The sequence below is a fragment of the Brachypodium distachyon genome, chromosome 1 (assembly GCF_000005505.3).
Source record: "Brachypodium distachyon strain Bd21 chromosome 1, Brachypodium_distachyon_v3.0, whole genome shotgun sequence".
Lineage (NCBI taxonomy): Eukaryota > Viridiplantae > Streptophyta > Magnoliopsida > Poales > Poaceae > Brachypodium > Brachypodium distachyon.
Window position 1 is genome coordinate 46,112,460 of NC_016131.3, and position 22,374 is coordinate 46,134,833.

At 40.7% G+C, this 22,374-nt stretch overlaps 1 protein-coding gene across 1 annotated transcript; it reads left to right on the top strand.

Annotated features, from left to right (window-relative positions):
* Positions 1–3,800: 3,800 nt before the first annotated feature.
* Positions 3,801–21,099, top strand: LOC100828774 (callose synthase 5). The gene is made up of 42 exons (XM_010229651.3): positions 3,801–4,059; positions 4,869–4,969; positions 6,471–6,592; positions 6,682–6,778; positions 6,885–6,995; positions 7,084–7,212; positions 7,291–7,383; positions 8,087–8,178; positions 8,241–8,373; positions 8,456–8,593; positions 8,666–8,742; positions 8,823–8,910; positions 8,994–9,122; positions 9,210–9,324; positions 9,962–10,296; positions 11,394–11,446; positions 11,527–11,587; positions 11,662–11,743; positions 11,819–11,868; positions 11,970–12,056; positions 13,199–13,321; positions 13,411–13,505; positions 13,579–13,663; positions 13,764–13,924; positions 14,237–14,360; positions 14,482–14,576; positions 14,665–14,788; positions 14,858–15,009; positions 16,340–16,449; positions 16,544–16,669; positions 16,836–16,904; positions 16,996–17,185; positions 17,416–17,527; positions 17,644–17,763; positions 17,838–17,953; positions 18,044–18,127; positions 18,475–18,587; positions 18,664–18,893; positions 19,013–19,810; positions 19,906–19,956; positions 20,069–20,254; positions 20,520–21,099. The coding sequence occupies exons 1-42, from the start codon at positions 3,816–3,818 to the stop codon at positions 20,748–20,750; spliced, it is 5,832 nt and encodes a 1,943-aa protein (XP_010227953.1). The 5' UTR covers positions 3,801–3,815; the 3' UTR covers positions 20,751–21,099.
* Positions 21,100–22,374: the final 1,275 nt, after the last annotated feature.

A 22,374-nucleotide genomic window follows, 5' to 3' on the forward strand; every position in this document is an offset into this window, starting at 1 on the left:
GCGGCTCGGGACCCAAGCGTCGGTTAAGGGCGTAGCCTGACAACCGACCAGGAAAGAGTCCACCCGGAAACAGGCGTTGCCGGCCCACGCCCGGGGGCTACTGTCGCACTAGTGGCACTCGGGGCACCACCGCTGCATGACGCGTGGGCCACCTCGCTTGCTCTCCGGAAGGATCGCACCTCGGGCAGCACCGCACAAGCTGCCCGGCAAGTCACCAGCTTGGCAGGGCTAGCCGGGCTACAGGGGTTGCCTTGGAGGGCAGCAAGAGAAATCCTGCCTAGGCGCTTCCCGGGAAGGTTACTTGCCGGGACGGACGTTCCCGGGCGCAGGCGCCCGTAACAGGAGCAGGACCGAGTGGGCAGGACAGCGACGCCACGTGCCCGCTCGGCGGGCTCCCCGTGTGCAGGGTTCGTCAGGACAAGGAGTGAAGCACACTCAAGCATTAATCGCACCGACAGAAAGGGGATTCCCCGTCCAGTCAGCTTACAGTGACTGGCCCGGTGTAAATCCTAGTCACGTAGGACCCTAGTTGCAGGGCTACCCATCCTGCGTGCGAGCCAGCACGACAGGGCCGAGCTGCCCTGGCTCCCTGTTCGCCATTTGTCACCCATGCACCGTGGCACCTGTGGCATCCCCTTCGGTATAAAAGGAGGACCCCCGTCAACGGTCAAAGGGTTCGGTTTGGGTTGGATGTACTCTCAGTTCACTACTAAGCCTAGCCAAGAGTAGCAAGTAGCACTTAACTAAGAAGAGAGAGAGAGCACCCAGGGACTCCCCCCAGCAACTTGTAAACCCTTTGCTCATCAGTTAATAACAAACTCAGAAGCAGGACGTAGGGTTTTACACCTCAGAGTGGCCTGAACCTGGGTAAAAACGATCTTGTGCTCACCGTGTCCCAATGCTTGACATTGGTCCCGCTGGCGATCGCCGGAGCAATCCTCGTCGCCCACTGCCAAACTTAAAAGGGGGTGCTCGCTCATCCCCGGTGTCTGAGCCCCGTGCTACGACACCAGTGCTCCGCCATCTGCAATTTCAAAGCATTCTCTATAATTTTGTGAGTATCTCTGTAATTCTTTTGATTTCTCAGTTAAAGTTTCGATGGCTATGTATATAGATATACTCATATATCACTGCATCAGGACTCCGACCTTATACTGTTGTGCAATGGATGGAAAAGATAACAATGTGTACAAGGCAATATATTTGACTTTGGTCCATGTGTTCATCTTTTGGGGAATAGATTCATGTAGTTTTTGCGCTGTCCCAATTTAGGTTAGAGGGAGAGATCGGGGAAAAACTAGACATCTGGATTACATTCATATACAAGGAGAACCGGCACCTCTAGATTTTTCTCCAACATAGCTTCAGAGAGGGTTTGCAAGGTCAGTAATGGTTCAATCCTTGCATCCTTTCATTTTTTTTCAAGCTCGCACCATTTTTTGCCTATAGATTTGGAGCTAACCATATAGCAATATCGTCCGGTTGCAATTCCAGGCTTTGCAATGCCAGGGTGCCAGTCAGGCAAATCTGTTTGCCCTTCCTATTCCATTATGTTCTGCTTTCTTTTTTCTCCTTCAATGCTTCCTCTCCCCGCTATTAGTTCGAAAGACTTCCATTGTAAAATTGTTGCATATTCTTTAATGGTAGTTTTGGTGTAGTTTTATTGCTTCTAATTAGACGTCATCGGAAAATGTCCCCACTATTAATTAGCCTTTTTTAACAAATCATGTTGCTTTAAAGTCAATTGTGTTGTCTTCTCGATATCCTGCAATGTTAAAGAATTTTGTTACTTCAAACCTGATTGTTTCATCTTCTTGAAAATAGCCCCAGGTTAACAAATTGTTTTGTTTCTAGCTCAATTTTTTTTTGAAGCTATTGCAGTCCATGTAGCTCTTAATTACTTTGTGATTGTTAAGGACTTGGTGTTAACAAGACATCTCAACATAATCCGTTCTTTCATAGGTCCAATTATACTTCCTGTCTTTTATTTTGTTAGCTTGAACTTAATATTGGTAGTCAAAAGTGCACACACATGCACATGCCATCATTTTCAGCTAGAGATATGTAACCTGCAGGCACACCTTTGATTATTTATGGTACAGAGATTCAGGTATATGTTATTTTCATACTGTAAAATGATTAAGATGTATCATTAGATGATCTTCCCCTGCTGGCATCTTTTATCCCATGGTATAGTTCTTTCTGCTTATGTGATCCTCATATTTAAAGTTAATTTCGTTGCTTCTCTTTTGTTGCAACGGCCAGCACTCTTATGTTTGGTAAACTACAATCTGGATGGTTGCTTAGATGCCTGCCATAGTTGCCTCCCTCTTCCCTATGTTCTACCCTGTTGATAACCTCATTGGCATCCAATAACCTGAAGATGATGTCTCGATAGATGTCTCGCGATGTATAACTGTTGTGTCTTCAGTTGGTTTACTATGACATTTTAACTATCTTCAATAAGATCAATGTGACATTTCCCTTGGCCTTTTTGGTTGCGTGGTTGCTCAGGTGGTTATTTACATTGTTATGTTATTGTTATTATTATTATTATTGTGAATTTTATTTCTCAATGATATTTACTACGCTAATTGTGGCACTATTTGCAGACTAAGGTCAAATCAAAGACGTGGTTGGTCATATGCAAAATTGTTTGTCAATGGAACCTCAAATATCACATGTGATGAGCCATGGTTGTTTTCAATGCTCTCGTTGTAGTCGTGTGATATTGTAATGTTATATTTATCACTTACTCACCTACATTTGAATAGGATGAGAAGTTTTTTACTTTGTAATTGATATAGATCTAAATTTTAATAAAATGATTGTGAATACACATAAAAGATGAAAGGAGTAAAGAAAAAGGTTTCAAGACACACACCTGAAAGCATATCAAATTTTACGGCTTGGCAAAGCCTAGGCGAACATGTTAACGGCGCAGCGAAGCGCCCTATTCATCTAGTCTCGTTTGATGGTTGCTTAAGATTGCTTAAATTCATAGTAGTACTAGGAGAAACGGAAATGGCAGCCGAAAGCCATGTAAGCAAATTCCACGCGTCAATGGACCCGTTCAACTGCATGGCCCACATGGCAGCTCCGTTTCTCCTGGATTTCCCGCAAGAGGACAAAAAAACTGAAGACCTTCCTTTTTATCCGCCTGGCATCCCCAGAAGTCATTTTCCAACACGCACCCCCACTAACCCACACACAGAAACACTTCCTCTCACTGACACTGGACCCATGATAAGCAGCAGTGAACCAACGGTACAGTTCGCAATTCTTCCTTCACGCGAAGTTGTACCCTGACTCCACTGCTGAACGCGGTGGGACACGATTGTCATAGTAAAATGCTCTGGCGTGTAAGTGAGATGTCAGGTGGTAAAAGGTACTCACGGATCCGATGGCCAGCCACGACGGTCGGCCCACCGCCAGAGAGAGAAACGCCTCCCGGGACGGTGGAGCCCAGCATTTCCACCGCCTTTGCGCCCCCGATTGCGGCCGCGTGTCCCGTTCCCTTGAGGAAGAGAGGTTGCGCCGTCGGATCCGGGTATAAATAACCACGCGCACCCGAGCCGTGCCTATTTCGGCCCTCGCCTCCCCTAGCACCTCCCCCGTTTGGTTCCATTCCACACCGGGACGGCGAGACGCGTGAAGCGGAGGCGGAAGGAAGCGGAGCGCGCTCGCGGCCTCTGGCCCTAGGGTTCGTGCCTCTCTCTGTCTCTCTATTCCGGCTGAACCAATCGACCCTAGCGCTTGACCCTGGTCCGAATGCAGGAGGAAGCCCGCGAGATCGCGAGGCGGTGGAGGCGGAGATGACGACGCCGGCGCGCGGTGGCGGGGACGAGCCATCGTCGACGGCGTCGGCCTCAGCGATGAACGACCCCATCACGCCCACGTCGGCGATGAACCGGCGGGGGTCGAGGGGCGCCGCGATGGCCACCTTCTCCATGGAGGTCTTCGACAACGAGGTGGTGCCCTCCACGCTGAATAGCATCGCCCCGATCCTGCGCGTCGCCGCCGAGATCGAGTCCGAGCGCCCCCGCGTCGCGTACCTCTGTACGTTCCGCTACGAAACCATGGCCTTCTCTGTTTTGGGCAATTTTGGGCGCTTCTTTTGGTACCGTTTGGCGCATTTGGTGTCTCGAACGAAATAAGCAACTCGTTATGATTTATTTGGCGTTTGGTGGAAATCGCACAGCCTGTGCAGCGTGCATTTGGGAGGTTTTATGTTTAGAAGCTCCAGAATTGTTTTGCTGGGATTTCTCGGGCGCGCCGGCCGTCAGTTAGCTTTTTTGGGGTTGCTTAATTGCTTTGGTACTTACGAGTTTAAGGGGGACATGTCGGAGATTTCTCCGCGTATGTTCTGGTTTTTCCGCGTTAGGTTTTTCGGATTTGGTATGTTTTTCCTTTTCTGGGAAGCTGGTTTTGGAAGTAGCGTGTCCCTTGTATGGATGAGATGTTCCGTGTTCCTATCAGATGAGATCACTCTTGTGTTTTGAGAGCGCCAGATTCGATTTAGTGGATGGCGTTTCCAACATTTCCGTCAATTGTTTTGCTTATGATCAATTTTGCGTTGGGACATGCTCCGTACTAGTTTGGTTTGATTCATTTTAGGATACGATAGCCTGGCGCGATCAGTTTGCTTGCAATAATATGTACTCGTATCTCGTTCCCGTATAGCTCTAGTGGGTTTTTCGGTTTCTGTATGTGATTTCTCCGGTGTGTTTTAGTTGTGCCGCGCTAGGTATTTTCTCTGGTGTATTTTCTCCTTTCACGGGAGCTGATTTTCGTAGCACAAATGGGTTCTTCGGTTTCTAGCCCCCTTTACGTTCTCACGCTGCTGCTGTGTTTCTGTGTGAGCTTAGGTCGCTTCTATGCCTTCGAGAAGGCGCACAGGCTGGATCAGAACTCTGTCGGCCGTGGCGTCCGGCAGTTCAAAACGGCCCTGCTCCAACGCTTGGAGAAGGTGAGACACATCTCTCTCTGTTAGTTTCCCCTCCATAAATTTTGCATGACCTAGCTGGCCTGGCGTGCACGATAGTTTCTTTTGTTAGTTTGATACATTTTCAATTTGTGCATGTTCTGCCCTGAAAGAAATTGTGCATGTCCCCTTGCTGTTTTTTTACTTGCCCGTGCCTTTGTTTGGCTTGCATGGTTATGTAAGTTTGTGAATTATTGCTCTCTTATTTTTCAGTGCTGGTAGCATATGTAAGTATCTTGAATGTTTTACATGAAGAGACTGTGGTCATTGGATTGCAGCTCAATAGAACTTTGCTTGATATTTCTTATTTGCTCAATGATACTGATAACTACAGATAGTCAATTTGGATAGAGATCTCATTTGGATAATACAATTTTTTTCTTGGTATTAGCTTAATTTAGACCATGTTAGAGATGTGTTGAGTCAATAAAGTGGGCGAGCTGAATTTGTTAATCCCATTGGATAGATATAGAATATTGTTGTAGCAATAAAATGGTGTGCTTCTTTCTAATTATTTGGCTGTCAATTCACGACTAAACCGTATGTGTCCACTGCATGTGTGCCATGTTCCTCATGATTCGTCTCAGTTGATCAATTTCTCTGTGGTTGCATTTCAGTTTACACAAATTTGATGTGATCAGTTTCCTTGGTCGCATTACAGATTATACAAATTTGATGTGATCAGTTTCCTTTGGTCGCATTTACAGTTTAGACAAATTTGATATGATCAGGTTTCCTGTCGATAATGCATTTTTTTTCTTTATATTAGCCTAATTTAACACCTTAGAGATGTGATGGGTCAATCAAGCACAGGTGAGCTGAATTTATTTATTCTAACTGATAGATAAAGAACATTGTTTTTCCCGTAATAATAGTGTACTTGGTTCTGATTTGTTTGCTCTCAATTCACAAATAGAACATATGTGTGTACCACTAATATATGTACATTTGGCATGCTCCTTGAGGTCATGCCCGTACCACAAGTGATGAGTTCATGGTTTCTCTAAAATTCTCAATTCATCTGTTTCTTGTGACCGTGTTTACTGTTTGCATAAATATTGTTTGATAAAGTGAGGTAGTTACAACTTACAAGATAGTGCGTCGCCATAGCTCTCATGTCCAAAGCCTAGCAACTAACCTCCTCTCCAGCCACTAGTCTCTCCTGGCCTCGGAGGCAAAGGCTGACCGTGCATCTTATACCCTCCGATCCATGATAAATGCCGGAGATATAGTACAAAGTCAGTATCCCGACACTTATTATATATGGACCGAAGAGAGTATTTAATTTAGATCATACTTACAAGTTCTTTGGTTTTGTGACCACAAATGTGGGTAGAAGCAATCACTTGCTAATCTGATTTTGGCAATAGTGAGTACTGAGTACGACCAAACATGCTGGCTGTGACTCTTTTAATCAGTTTTTGCATAATTCAGTCCAAAGATATTGCCTTATTCTTTCCCCTTTCGCTCTTGCGCGATCCAATAGGACAATAGCCTCAGTCTCGCGAAGCGATTGAAGAAGAGTGACGCTCGCGAAATTGAGAGTTTCTACCAACAATACTATGAAAACTATGTCCGCGCCCTCGACAAAGGGGAACAAGCCGACAGGTAATTCCCAATCCCTAAACCCACAATCTCCACTGTTGTCTCAATCCCTCGCCGTGACAAACCAAGTCCCATGGCAATGTCGTCTGTAGGGCTCAACTTGGGAAGGCCTACCAGACGGCCGGAGTTCTCTTCGAGGTGCTCTGCGCCGTCAACAAGACCGAAAAGGTCGAAGAGGTTAACCCGGAGGTTCGTGCTCACCCTCCAGTCTTTCCGCTAATTATCCTTGTTCTTTCTCAATTTAAATCTAGGTTCCCTCTAATGCAACGAGTTTCTCCAAATTTCTGCCGCGCAGATTATTCGCCTGCACAAGGATGTGCAAGAGAAAAAAGATATCTACGCGCCGTTCAATATCTTACCTCTTGATGCCGCCAGTGCATCCCAGTCCGTCATGCAGTTGGAGGAGGTATGCACGATTCAGAACAACATAACCAGTTTCCTAAAAACGAGCATACAATGGAAGGAGCTGACGTGGTCATCAATTGCCTTAACAGATCAAAGCATCAGTCACAGCCCTGCGGAACACACGGGGATTGACCTGGCCTTCAGCATTCGAGCCAGAAAGACAGAAGGGGGGTGATCTTGATTTGCTGGACTGGTTGAGAGCAATGTTTGGTTTTCAGGTCCGCTTGCTACTCTGGACGATTCAGTTTCAGTTTACACGTTACTAAGCTAACACCATTTTTTCTTCTTGTGTGCAGAGGGACAGTGTTAGAAATCAACGGGAGCATTTGATTCTCCTCCTTGCTAATGTGCACGTTAGACTTGAGCCGAAGCCCGAACCACTTAGCAAGGTATGCCCCTCTATCAATACTTAATTTACTTGACTAAATAGATATCCAACGTGATAATTTAAGATCATTGGGTATTCCATCTATAAGAACCTTTGATCGGAACAAGATATTAGTTTTTTTTAATGATTTTCATAAATAAGGTTATTTGATTAGTATACCATGTATTTTGCCATGCCATTGATAGCTTAACAATGTTATTTGATTAGAGGATCTTCAAGAGCCTCATGTCTCTCCAATGTTAAAGAGGATCTTCGAACTTAAAGTGTTAACTCCGGGTCGGGGCCAACGCTTGTCTGGCTTGTTTCTGTCTTCTTTGTTCCTTAAGGGCCTTTCCCTTGTATCTTTCTCCTTTCCTTGGTGTACGAATCCGTTAGCTTTATCAATGAAATATCTCTGTTGCCATGGGAGTGACTGTTTCTTGGTTGATATACATAGCTGTCTAATGGTAAACTTCTCATCCCTTTGTACTACACAAATATCAATAATCAGATTGGATAGTTCTCAGCATCGACTTACCAATAGTTATTTCTCAGTTGCCTGAGAAATAGCGAAATGATTATCTATTCTTTATTTGTTAAGCATTGAGATTGACCTCCGTTCTTTTAGGAACTTGCTTAATTGATAGTGTTGTTGCTTTCCTTCCTACTTTTTGTTCATCATTCCTTTGTAACTGACTGCAGCTCTTCTTTCACCCCTGAAACAGCTTGACGATCGAGCCGTTGACCTGGTGATGAATAAGCTCTTTAACAATTATAAGAAGTGGTGCAAGTTCTTGTCACGAAAACATAGTTTGAGGTATATAATTTATATCTTATTTTCATGTTAGCTGCATTATGCTGATGGTTTTGCAACTGCAGAAATCCTCCAGGTGCACAACTACAGGAAATTCAGCAACGAAAGATTTTGTACCTAGGCCTTTATCTTCTCATCTGGGGTGAATCAGCAAATATCCGTTTTATGCCAGAGTGTCTGTGCTACATTTTTCACAATGTAACCTGCACATTCTCATTTCATATCAAGTAGCAAAACTTGTTGCAAGAATATATATGAACTGTATCTTTTATGTGTCCAGATGGCATATGAGTTGCATGGATTGCTTGCTGGAAATGTTAGTATTGTGACTGGAGAAAATATCAGGCCATCTTATGGTGGGGATGAGGAGGCTTTCTTGAAGAAAGTGGTTACACCTATCTACCGTGTCATCAGAAAGGTACTTTGATGAATCAGCATTATCAGAAATGCCAAATTAGTTTTCTGTGCATCTAATCGTGGTGGTTTGCAGGAGGCAGGTAAAAGCCAACACGGAAAAACACCACATTCAGCATGGTGCAATTATGATGATCTTAACGAGTACTTCTGGTCTGTTTACAGCCTTATTTTCTGATCACATACTGACAGCCTTTTTACGTTTTCTCATAATCCTACTCTGTTTCACTCAGGACATCTGATTGTTTCTCACTGGGATGGCCAATGCGGGATGATGGTGAATTTTTTAAATCTGTGCATGATTCAAGACCTGTAACAGTGGTACAATTTGATGCCCATCTGCCAACATCTCTTGCCAAATAAATTTATTAGGAATAGAATGTGGACTAAGAATTATTTTATAGGCTGGAAGCTCATCACAAAAGGGTTCTAGTAAAAGCACAGGCAAGACAAACTTTGTAGAAACAAGAACTTTTTGGCACATCTTCCGTAGTTTCGACCGGATGTGGACATTCTACCTATTGGCTTTACAGGTCACATGCTGAAATTTTATATGCACTTCTTCTTGGACTATTGTTTGATACTCTGCATGTGGATCTTATAACTATTGAATTAAACAGGCAATGCTGATTTTTGCTTGGAGTGATTATTCAGTGTCTCAAATCCTTCAGAAGGACCTCTTATATTCTCTATCAAGCATATTTTTGACAGCAGCATTTCTACAGTTCCTCCAAAGTATGGTTCCCATTCCAAACACTCCCTCCGTCCAACAAAAGATGTCTCAAGTTTGTCAAAATTTGAATGTATCTAGACATGACTTAGTGTATAGATGCATTCAAATTTAGTCAAAATCAAGACATCTTTTGTTAGACGGAGGAAGTACTTGCTTTTGGTACATGGAATTTCTCCGAGTAGTAATTATTAATTTTATTTTTCATTTTGAGAACATGTAGATTTTAATGTGGCATGTGATGAAAGTTTACATAATATTTTCTGCTAATGGATCATCATTGGACTACTTTGTTTATTGCACGGCCGTATTTAACCCATTTTAAAGTGATAGATACTTCGTATTTTTGGCAGAAAACTTGTACTACGTTTTGCTTTTGTTCAACGGCATTACTTTAGGACTATGTTAAGCTAGGCTACATAGTATTTACACAGCAGGAAGCAACTGGCAAAGCCAGTCATGTAGATTTTGCAACTTTATCAGCTCTTCCCATATGTATCAGAAGTGTTACTATATATGTAGCAGTCATGTTCTTGGAATGCTTGTCCAGTCTGGGCTCTTGCTATTTTTTGATGGTTTGACTGCAATAGCAAATTCTCTGTGCAAAATGAAACTGATATTTTATAAATTTTGTTCTGGCAGGTATTTTAGATTTCAGTCTGAACTTCCCTGGTCATCATAGATGCAAGTTCATTGATGCCATGAGAAATATTCTGAAGATAATAGTTAGTGCGGTGTGGGCTGTGATTCTTCCATTTTTCTACATCAGCACTGCAGCTAAAGTCAATTTACCGCTTAGAGATCTTCAAAAGTGGTTTGGCTATGTAAAAGGAGTGCCACCCCTATATATCCTGGCTGTGGCAGTGTACCTGATACCAAATATCATTAGTGCAGCACTGTTCCTGTTTCCAATGTTTCGAAGGTGGATAGAGAACTCGGATTGGCATATTGTTAGACTGCTACTGTGGTGGTCTCAGGTATCCAGCTCAATCTATTTCTTTATTTATTTTCTATCCTAGAACTTTATGCGGCCAATGTTTATTGTAAATGTTAATTTCGAAATTTTGGGTGTATGGTATTTTTACTTAAAGTAATGTGTGATAAGATGGAATTGAATTTTGTGGAAATAAAATTGATCATAGCGTCTCATGTCTTCTTTAATTCATAGATTTTGTTCTTTTAATAATTTCCTATAAGGATTCTTTAATTGATCAAGAATCTAGTTGATGAATCTGTAAGGTTTAATCTTTGAATGTTGGCTAACAAATCCGCTAGTATCGTATTGTTAGTTTGCAGTTTGCTTTACATGCTAATCACTTGTCAGTTGTATTGATTGATTTTTGTAGTATCCTAGTGGAGTGGGAAATAGCTGATAAAATATTGAACTGGAAACTGTGGGCAAGAAAAACAAACCAATGACTTCTGAAGTTCTGATGCCAGGGCAGGCATTATCTTGTCTTTTTTTCACCAGTTTCAGAAAACACAGTGTGGGTAGTTGGATTTTTCTTGCAGCGATAGGGTTTTCAATTAACAACAATTGTTCAACTGAACAATATCTTGCATCCGGTAGAGCTACTGTATTGCTAATCAAGGAGATTTTCTCTCTCGAACATGCACCCAAGTGCATGTCATTTTGTATTAGAAGAAAGCACCCAGATTAACAAGCCTTACAGCTGAAATCAAAACAACAGGATGGAACAAAACAAACCTACGCTAGCAAAAAGGTCAATGGCAAAAGAAAGAAACACTGCACACCTAAGGAGGCTGTATGCATATGTGCTATTTGAGTAAATGAAAATGATACTGCAAGTGAACCTCTGAACAAAACTTACAAAAGGGGGGCAAGGAACCAAACCTAATAAAGGCAATAGAAGTATTTTGTCTACCTGCATGCGCCAAGCAATGCGTGCAAGTATAATGACTGGTGAATTTTCTTCGATAAAAGACATTTAACATTTATTTATTTTTCTGTATTTCTTGCTTGCTCCAAGGTTTGCTATACTACACTACTGCATGTACATTTCTTATCATTTTCTCTTCTTGCTCTACACACTAATTGCGCAAATAATTGCAGAAACGAATTTATGTTGGACGTGGAATGCATGAAAGCCAAATTGCACTTTTCAAGTAAGTTACTCTATTCTGTTTCCATTTCTTCCATCAAGCTTTATTCTGTGGAAAACTCATTCTCTTTATTCAACTGAAAGGTATACATTATTTTGGATTTTGCTGCTATGCTGCAAACTTTCCTTCAGTTACTTTGTCCAGGTAAGTTCTACATTCAGATATTTTTTGCAAACATGCTATGACGAGATTGGCCTGATGCCCAGTTTGTTTTACAGATAAAACCTCTGATAAAGCCAACCAAGGATATAATGAGTGTTCATAATATTCATTATGAGTGGCATGAATTCTTTCCAAATGGTAATTTTAATGCTTTTTAGGGCAATCTTCATTGAGGAAACCTTTTTTTATTTATATTATATGTTGCCTTTTCAGCGTCATATAATATTGGTGCTATCCTATCGCTCTGGTCTCCTGTTCTGTTGGTATGTGCCTATCCAGCTTACATATCAGCTGGAAAGAAGCTTCATTCTTATCATCTGTTTTGAAATAATGTCTAGATCTTGAAAGCCTTCCATTTTTGTAGGTCTATTTAATGGATACACAGATATGGTATGCCATGTTCTCTACAATATCTGGTGGTATGTCTGGAGCACTTGGACGACTTGGTGAGGTAATAATAAATCTAGAACTATTCTTTGTAATTTGTTGTGTTGTTGTGTTGCTTTAGAGTTTAGAACATAATGAACATAAGATACTCTATGTTCATTATGATTGATGGATAGGCAAGGGGCATTTTCGAGAGATCCGTTTTGGCTCCCAAATGCACCTGCACCAGGATGAACAGTAAGTTCGAAAAGAAATATTAAAATATGCAACAAAAGTTACACGCCCAGAGGCTAGAGTCTTTAACGTGCCTGTATGCCGCTTCAAAAAATAACGTACCTGTATATTTTTCATATCAAACGGAGTATTTTATTGGTAAAATTTTGGTATTTAGTTTAAACTTTACTTACATATCAAAATTCTACCAAGAATACCATTATTCCGAACTGCTCCTGAGGAGTTAACTGAATGTGTGGAGTTCTCAATTAATTGCATAAACTAAATAGCTCCAACTCTTTGTTTTTCTCGAACCCGCACCTAGGTGTGTCATTTTCATTAGAAGAAGCACCGAGATGGCGAAAGTACAAAGGCCAAGGGCCAGTAACAAGAACAAAGAAAAAAAGCAACACAAAAGGAAAGGAAGAAAATAAGTAGAAAGCCCCAAAAGGTGGTGCAAACGCACCCCAGGTAGGCCGAAGGAAAATAAGAGCGACTGGGTTTTAGGGCTTTAGAAATATAGTATCGAGCTATATAGAACAGGGTTGTATTCAGAATGTTTTGTGTGAGAAATCCTACATAAATATCGTAATAAGGGGAAATTACTTTTGCAGCCTGAGAATTGATGATAAACATACAAGCACTAGTTATTATTTCACAAAGCAAGTGGGGCATTCATTTTCTATCAGGATCCTTTGGGTGTCACAATCCAGTCTTGTTTCAGCTATGTTCATTTACTCAAGGACTTTGTTGCTGTAGGTTACCGGAACCTGTTTTCTTATACTGGTGAAATGAATCAAACATACTTATTATTGATGGCTTGGGGCATACTTTATTTGATATTCTCCTTTGTATTTGTTACCATTTTGCACTAATTAGTTCCTTTATATTTCTGATTGCCCTCTTCCAATGCATAATACTTATGCAAGAGTTAAGAAGCTGAATTTTAGACCGATCTAGTTTCTAATCAAGTTGTGACACTCTATGCACCAGATAAGGACGTTAGGAATGCTGAGATCACGCTTCCATTCTTTGCCTGGAGCCTTCAACACATTTTTAGTGCCATCAGATAAAGGCAGAAACAGGCGCTTTTCACTCTCAAAGCGCTTTGCTGAGGTTTCAAGTGACTGTAACAACAATTGTTGTCATGATTTCACTTATAATCTCCTTAAAAGTCTTAATATAATGAAGAATTGAACGTACAGGTTTCTCCCAACAAGAGAACTGAAGCTGCCAAGTTTGCTCAGTTATGGAACGAAGTAATCTGCAGTTTCCGGGAAGAAGATTTTATAAGTGACAAGTGAGGCCCTTAAATCATGCTTCAGAAGAAATATTACCATTGCAATGCACCTAACATACTTTTTGTTATGCAGGGAGATGGACCTATTGGTGGTTCCATATTCGTCAGACCCAAGCCTAAAATTGATGCAGTGGCCATTATTTTTGCTTGCAAGCAAGGTTTGACAGAACAAAGAAAAAAAAATCTCTGGTCAACCTTGTTCATCCCTTTTTTCTTGTTTGACTCTGATTGAAATTTATTTTGATGGAAATTCTGCAGATACCTATAGCCTTAGACATGGCAGCACAATTTAGACCAAGAGACAGTGATTTATGGAAGCGTATATGTGCAGATGAGTATATGAAATGCGCTGTACTTGAATGCTATGAGTCATTCAAACTCGTTCTTAATTTAGTAGTGGTTGGAGAAAATGAAAAAAGGTATATTCAAATACTTCCACTCCCTTGCACTATATCATGTATCTCTACATGATAAAGGTATTAATGTTGGCATGTAGCTATTACATATAAAGTTTAATAGGCTATAAATACTTGCATACTGATAGACAGTGCTTACTCTTTTTCTTCAAAAATTCATTCCTTATTGCCACTCAAGGGATCTGTGTTCTTTCATGCTAGTTGGTTTCTTTTGACTACATTAATATTTATACATATTTATCTTTGGATGCATGTCGTGCATGTTCTCTGGTATGTTTATCTCCTACCAATATGTTTGTTCATTAATTTCAACAGGATTATTGGCATTATAATCAAAGAGATTGAAGCTAACATTGCAAAGAATACATTCCTTGCCAATTTTCGGATGAGTGCACTGCCAGTTCTCTGCAAGAAATTTGTGGAGCTTGTATCCACCTTGGTAAGGCAATGTTATTACTTCTACTCAATTCCATTACTATTTGTGGATCGCGTTGCTTGTTTTCTTAAGATAAGTAACATTGCCAAGCATTCTTTTAACATTATGTTGGTCACATCTGCAGAAAGAAAGAGACTCCTTGAAATTTGATAATGTAGTATTGTTGCTCCAAGACATGCTGGAAGTGATCACAAGAGATATGATGGTCAATGAGATCAAGTAATACCTTTTCCACTCATGGCAATTATATGTGTGCTTCGTCATTGCAACTGGTGACTTTTTTTTTTTACCCTTGTATCACTTACAGAGAGCTAGCTGAATTTGGACATGGGAACAAGGACTTAGTTCCACGAAGACAACTTTTTGCAGGCACTGGCACAAAGCCTGCAATTGTTTTCCCTCCACCAATTTCAGCCCAATGGGAGGAACAAGTAATATTATAAAATTCTTAATTGCTTTTCATTACCAAGAAGGTGCACTAACTTAATACTATTCTGCAGATTAAGCGCCTGTACCTTCTTTTAACTGTGAAAGAATCAGCAATGGATGTGCCTACAAACCTTGAAGCCCGTCGTAGAATATCATTTTTCACCAATTCACTATTCATGGAAATGCCACGTGCACCCAGAGTACGCAAAATGCTCTCTTTCAGGTTGGTCTCGTATATAAACTTGTCAACAGATTGCAATTTTGCTGTATTTTTCTAAAATGTACTGCAGTCTTCTCAGCTAAACACATGTCAATGAGATAGCATTGTGCATCTGACGGCTACTAACAGATGTTTCTTTTACTGTGCTTCTCAAATATATATTTTACATCTGCTTGTCAAGTAAAATTTTGGGTTGTCTTAAAGAATGAAAATCAGGAATGTGGACTAATTTATCATCAATATTTTGGGCACTGAATTGCTAACGTTTGCTTGCTAGAAAAGGGGGAAATGACCATTAAGACTGGTGAAATTTATCATTGTTTTTGGTACTTTCACTGAATAGTTCCTGCTGGATGCATTTATGTTTAGTGTTGCCAATTGTTGTTGTGTTCGCTGTCCATTTTGTTATTTTGAGTGCTGTTGATCCTCACCATAATCAATAAAAACTCCCTAGTGTTATTCATTGTATGGAGTATTGTTTAGGCATATAAACAGAAGTATGGGTGACCTGGTGCCATAGAGATGTTGGGTAATTGGGTTGCTTTGGAATTTTCTATGAGTCTCGCTGTCTCAGCAAGCTTTGCATCTTCCTGTTTTTTGAAGTTAAACTGTAAGAGTTGCGCAATTGCAGTCCTGGCTCTGGTGGGCACACCTGGCTGGCTGACCACCCAAGCTATGCTTGGTTCTTTTGCATCTCCCTGTTGACAATTTTGTTCCGAATCGGGTCAGACACTCCAGAGTCCAGACTCCAGAGCCTTGACTCTTGGCTGGGTAACCTGATGGTGCTGTGATCTTAGTAGCATCAGGTTACTCACTCATCTTAAGTTTTGTTGAGTTGTCTTGAAAAATTACTACATCCGTTCCTTCTAAGAAGTCCTAGCTTTGTCCTAATTTAAACTTCTTCAAGTTTGACCAAGTTTATAAAAAAATCTACTGAGATCTATAATATCAAATGAGTATACTATGAAAACATATATAATGACAGATTTAATAAAACTAATTTGGAGTTCTAGATGTTGGTAGATTTTTCTATAAACTTGGTGGTGAATTTCCTCAACGAAATTAAATGGAAAAAATACATATATTCTTCAAAAAACAATAAGTGGTGAACTTCCCACATGGAGCCATGGAGGCGTGTACAATAAATTTTTCTGTACCACCCATGTTGAAGCGCATGTTGTAATACAGCACCAGAAAGGGATTATACGAATCACCACAACAAGTATCTGATAAACCTGTTATGTTTAAATTTATTCTGTGATTATAAGAGTTTCAGCAAAAAGATTGAAATCTAGTCTCTAGATGATTATGTATGACCCTTTCTCCTTCGCAGTGTAATGACACCATACTACAGCGAGGAAACTGTATATTCAAGGAGCGATCTTGATCTGGAGAATGAGGATGGTGTATCAATTATATTCTACCTACAGAAGATCTTTCCAGGTTACATTTTCTTTTATGTGCTTTGATGCTTACAGTTCTGTATGAATTTGGTTGCCAGGTTCCCGTCTTATATTCTTCACAATTCTCGTTATAGATGAATGGAATAATTTCATGGAAAGAATTAATTGCAAAAGAGAGAGTGAGGTTTGGGGAAATGAAGAAAATGTTCTACAACTTCGTCATTGGGCCTCTCTTAGGGGGCAGACACTTTGTCGAACAGGTACGTTGACCATATCCATCGGCCTTATCAAATAAGGATCATTTGGTTGATTCTCATTTAGTGAACGTGCAAATAAGCTTTCACGTATTTTCATTTGAGTAGAGAAGCAATTCCTTGAGAAACATTTTGTTGATTCCATGCTACATATTTTTCTTGCTGTGAATAGTTAGAGGCATGATGTATTATAGGAAAGCTTTGAAGCTTCAAGCATTCCTTGATATGGCTTCTGAATCCGGTAAGCTTCTTAAACTTAAAAATTGAGCATCCCTGTTTTAGTAACTTTAATAAGTACTAGTTGCTTATTTCATACCCGGTTTTGCTTGCAGAGATATTGGAAGGATATAAAGCAGTTGCAGATCCTGCCGAGGAAGAGAAGAAAAGTCAAAGATCTTTGTCCTCTCAGCTTGAAGCTATAGCAGACATGAAATTTACATATGTTGCAACGTGCCAAATTTATGGAAATCAAAAACAATCTGGTGATCGACATGCAACCGATATTTTGAACTTGATGGTCAAGTAAGTGATTTCGATGATAATTTTGAAAAATAATTTACAATCGTTTGTCCAGTTACTAGTGTCTTGTCTTATTTTTTATGTTTGGATATTGCATGTCTCAGTGATGTTTATGTATTAGTAATAATTAAGTGACAATGACATGTTCCTTGAGGGAAAATTGCTGTACTTGCTTGTTGCCTTCAAATTTTACTTGCGTGCAAATTAATTTGAATTTGAATTTGAAACTACAGTTATCCTGGTCTCCGTGTGGCATATATTGATGAAGTTGAAGAGAGGGATGGTGACAAGGTGCAGAAGGTCTTCTATTCTGTATTAGTAAAAGCTCTTGACAATCATGATCAGGTAGCCATTTCTTGAAACAAAATTTCATGTTCTACCATCTCAACCTTCATGCTGTTTTTATTCCGATTTAAACCTCAATACTCGATAGTGATTATGCACTGCTATATCCTGTGAAGGAAATATACCGCATAAAATTGCCAGGACCAGCGAAAATAGGTGAAGGGAAACCTGAAAACCAAAATCATGCTATCATTTTTACCCGAGGCGAAGCTTTGCAAACCATTGATATGAACCAGGTGACTTGAATGGTTATGCTAGCTCTCAGTACATATGTTTCATTATATATGTTGTACTCATCAATGATTTTTAGGACAATTATTTGGAGGAAGCTTTGAAAATGCGAAATTTGCTGGAAGAATTCAATGAAAGCCATGGTGTCCGTCCGCCGACAATCCTTGGAGTGCGTGAACACATATTCACCGGAAGGTATGTTTGTGAGCTTCCAGCAGTTGTTACTTAATTGTATTTTTCGAAAATGCAAATCAGTGCCTAACATCTGATATTGCTGGATTGTAGTGTCTCATCTCTGGCATGGTTTATGTCAAACCAGGAAACAAGTTTTGTGACAATAGGGCAGAGGGTCCTAGCTAATCCACTGAAGTAAGTCTGAATCACTTTGATATGTCCTATGTGGATTAAGCATGATCCTATTTACCATACAGAACATCTAGTGTTATTTATATGTTGCAATATGGTGTTGGCAGTGCTGAGCATCTGTTGCAAATCTCCTGAAAGAAAACCGCTAGATCTTTTATCGATTGTTTTTCGACCCTTCAAATGCACATGAAGAGATTAGAAATAAATGATTACATAGAGATTAAAAGAACCGAGTGCTGTTATCTGACACTTTGTTGGCATCAAAGCTTTTCATGCTAGAAATTGTCGTCAGTTTGAAGTGTGTTGTGGTTTAAATGCTGTATATCTGACATACTTTGTTTTCTGGACAGGGTGCGTTTTCACTATGGACATCCTGATGTATTTGATAGGATTTTTCACATTACGAGAGGTGGTATTAGCAAGGCTTCCTGTGGTATAAATTTAAGCGAAGACATTTTTGCTGGTATGTGATTCTCCATTTATTTGGTCTGTTACCCATTTGTGCTCTTGAACACAATAGACTTGAATTTCATTTTCAGGTTTCAACTCTACACTAAGACGTGGAAATGTTACCCATCATGAGTACATTCAAGTGGGGAAAGGACGAGACGTTGGGCTTAATCAAATTTCCCTCTTTGAGGCCAAAGTGGCGTGTGGTAATGGAGAGCAAGTACTCAGCAGAGATATATACCGTTTGGGTCATCGCTTTGACTTCTTCCGGATGCTCTCGTGTTACTTCACTACTGTCGGTTTTTATGTCAGCTCAATGGTAACTTACATTCACCTAGTTAGAGTGAACACGGAAGTACAGAACATATGTGTGCATTACATTTGTCTTGATTTGCCATAATGCATGTTTTCTGAAGTTATTGTCTTCTTGCTGTGCAGATGGTTGTCATAATAGTTTACGTTTTCTTGTATGGAAGACTCTATTTAGCGTTAAGCGGACTTGAGTTTGCAATTATGAAGCAAGCACGGATGAGAGGTAACCGTGCTCTTCAGGCAGCTATGGGGTCCCAATCTATTGTGCAGCTAGGTCTTTTGATGGCCTTGCCTATGTTTATGGAGATTGGACTAGAAAGGGGTTTTAGAAGCGCCCTGGGGGATTTCATCATCATGCAGCTTCAGCTTTGTTCAGTTTTCTTCACATTTTCACTCGGGACAAAATCACATTATTTTGGTCGCACAATCCTCCATGGTGGTGCAAAATATAGAGCGACTGGTAGAGGCTTTGTTGTTCGTCATGTGAAGTTTGCTGAGAATTACAGAATGTACAGCAGAAGCCATTTTGTGAAAGGGCTTGAGCTCTTGTTACTACTAGTAGTTTATCAGATCTATGGTGATGTGGCTACGGATTCGATTGCCTATATTCTTCTGACATCATCAATGTGGTTCTTGGTAATCACTTGGCTATTTGCTCCATTCCTCTTCAACCCATCAGGATTTGAGTGGCAGAAAGTAGTGGATGACTGGGACGACTGGAACAAGTGGATTAGCAGTCGTGGTGGGATTGGTGTGCCTGCTAATAAAGCTTGGGAGTCCTGGTGGGAAGAGGAGCAGGAACATTTGCTCTCAACAGGCCTAGTCGGGCGCATATGTGAAATCATATTGTCTTTCCGATTCTTCATGTTTCAGTATGGTATCATGTACCATCTGAATATCTCTAATGGAAACAAAAGCATATCAGTAAGTCTTCTGTTTTATTTGAGCTCTTTTTTTTAGGACTCCACAATCCATTTTTGTAACTTACAAGCACTGCTGCTAATATGATTCCTATTCAGGTTTACGGTCTGTCTTGGCTAGTAATTGTAGCAGTAGTGTTGGTCCTCAAGGTAAATTTTCATTTGGTTGCTAGTGATGAAACCAGCAAGTGTATATTGTTATTTGGCATATGCATGTAGTTTCTGTCCTTGTGACGCTGCTGATCAGATGCCATTTCTTTAGGTGGTATCTATGGGAAGAAAGAAATTTAGTGCAGATTTCCAGCTTATGTTCCGGCTCCTTAAACTGTTCTTGTTCATTGGATCTGTTGGAACTCTGGCCATTCTTTTCACCCTTTTACATCTTACAGTTGGTGACATATTCGCCAGCTTCCTTGCCTTTGCACCCACAGGATGGGCCATTCTGCAGGTACATCATTAACTACCACCAACATTGTTACTTTTGTTTTATTTTATTATCATCAGCTAGGGCTTGGGAGTAGTATCAATTCAAAAGGAGAAAATAAAGGATTTTTTCTCAAGTTAAAATGGAGACGAACCATTTTTTTTTGCCTCTGTTGGCCGATTTAGAAATTGCTTCTGCCTCTGCTGGCACGTATTTTCTTTGTTAACATTCTTAAGTGAGCATTCAACATCTTTCACTGGCTCTAATCAATCCAGCGTCATTTCATTAGATATCAATGGCAAGCAAGCCGGTTGTGAAGGCTTTTGGGCTGTGGGGATCAGTCAAGGCGCTCTCGAGGGGGTACGAGTACCTAATGGGGATCGTTATCTTTGTTCCTGTCGCGGTGCTTGCATGGTTCCCCTTCGTCTCGGAGTTCCAGACGAGATTGCTATTCAACCAGGCATTCTCCCGAGGCCTCCAAATCTCTCGCATCTTGGCTGGCGGGAAGAAGCAGAACTGAGGTGAGTCTAGGAGGTGGTGTTTCATCAGATTAAATACAGCGTAGGGCGAGGCAGAAATTAGCTCCAGTTCGTCGTACTGTACATGGGTGTTGGGTCGTTGCACATGTGTGTTATGGAGGGGCATCATACGGCTGCTGACATGCTGACGCTTTCACAAGTTTTCTTGCTTTTTGTACACACAGGGCCATTTTTCTTAGGCATTTTCCATGTATATCTCATGAATACACACTTACATCTGTTACCAGATCGTAAGTTTCTTGTATATATGCCCCCAACCAGTGCAACAGAACATTTCAGTCCATTTAGATACAAAGTTGAAATTGATTTATCTGCACAAAGTTCTTTGTTTGTACGGTGTACCAGTCAGTTGTTGCTTACTTTATGCTTGAGATGTCCGTATTTTTGGGTCAAAAAAAAAGATGTCCGTATTCAGATTCCGTGAGATCTATTTTTCTGGAATACCCGCACTGGTTTGTTCCGTTTCATACTCCATAAAAGGATAAAATGGGGGCAGGGACTAGATTTCGGTAGGTTGCGAATTATGCTGGTAGGTACAACCTAATTAGATGAAGGATGCCATCGAGTTAATATGCGAAGAAGGATTGCAAATTTGCAATCATACGAGGCGTGCCAGTAACTAACTAACTTTCAGACTACCCCTTCCTGACTTGTAACGATCGTTTTCTTCTGAGAAAAAAATAGTAGGAAATGATCTAACGGACAGTTTCATTAAGGTCCAGCGATCGTCCAAGCGCACGTCGGGGATCAAGTAGATTGATGACCACCATAACGAAATCCCACCCAAAGGGCACAATTACAGAAGTGTACTTCTAGTCTTGCAAATTTATAAATTTATGTGTCTAGTTTGTGTTTAGTTTGTTTTTTTATTTATATTTCAATCTCGCAATTTGTGTTGACTTCACCGTAAGCTGGCCGGATGGATGCAGATCTTAGTAGAAGACATCTAGATGAGGCGTTAGGTTCATGTTGATGAACCTTATCCCAAAGGTCGTTCATGGAACCAACTTTACGACAATGAAGGCGATATTTGGTGGCGACGGTTCGAGGACCTATGGAAAAGTGACGATTTGGGCAATATCACGGAGGATTGGGCGTATTGCCAAGAGAAAAAATAATTTTGGTTCCTTAATCAGAAATGAAGTTTAGAAATGATCTTTGAACTCAATTTTGTCATTTAGCCCCTCAATTAGCAGGTAGTTTTAGTCTCTCTTCTAGATTCAACACATATTGACTAGTTTTGACTTCATGTAGCGTGAATTTGCTCAGGACTTTGCACCAAAACATCGCTATCGTGGCGCTCAAGTGGCAAAGTCCTATGCAAAACCACGCCACATGGTTTGCATTCGGAAAGACCAAAACCTCTTTAGTTTCGCCAATTAAGAGACTAAATGTATGCGAATTCGAGTTCAATAACCATTTCTAAACTTCGCTACCAATTAAGAGACCAAAATTATTATTAAATAGAGATGTCCACTCCCATGCACTAAGTGAAGATCAATCCATTCAATCGACCTGACAGCATATCAGCCACAATGTTTAGCAAAACAGGGACACCGGATGCAACTCATTTAGCTTCTAGAAGTAGCATCTGGCATTCAAGTT

Coding starts and splice junctions, on each gene's coding strand:
- LOC100828774 (XM_010229651.3), top strand. CDS start 3,816: ATGACGACGCCGGCGCGCGGTGGCGGGGACGAGCCATCGTCGACGGCG. Junction 8,911..8,993: donor ATTCAAGACCTGTAACAGTG/GTACAATTTGAT, acceptor ATTATTTTATAG/GCTGGAAGCTCATCACAAAA. Junction 16,905..16,995: donor TGATATGGCTTCTGAATCCG/GTAAGCTTCTTA, acceptor TTTTGCTTGCAG/AGATATTGGAAGGATATAAA.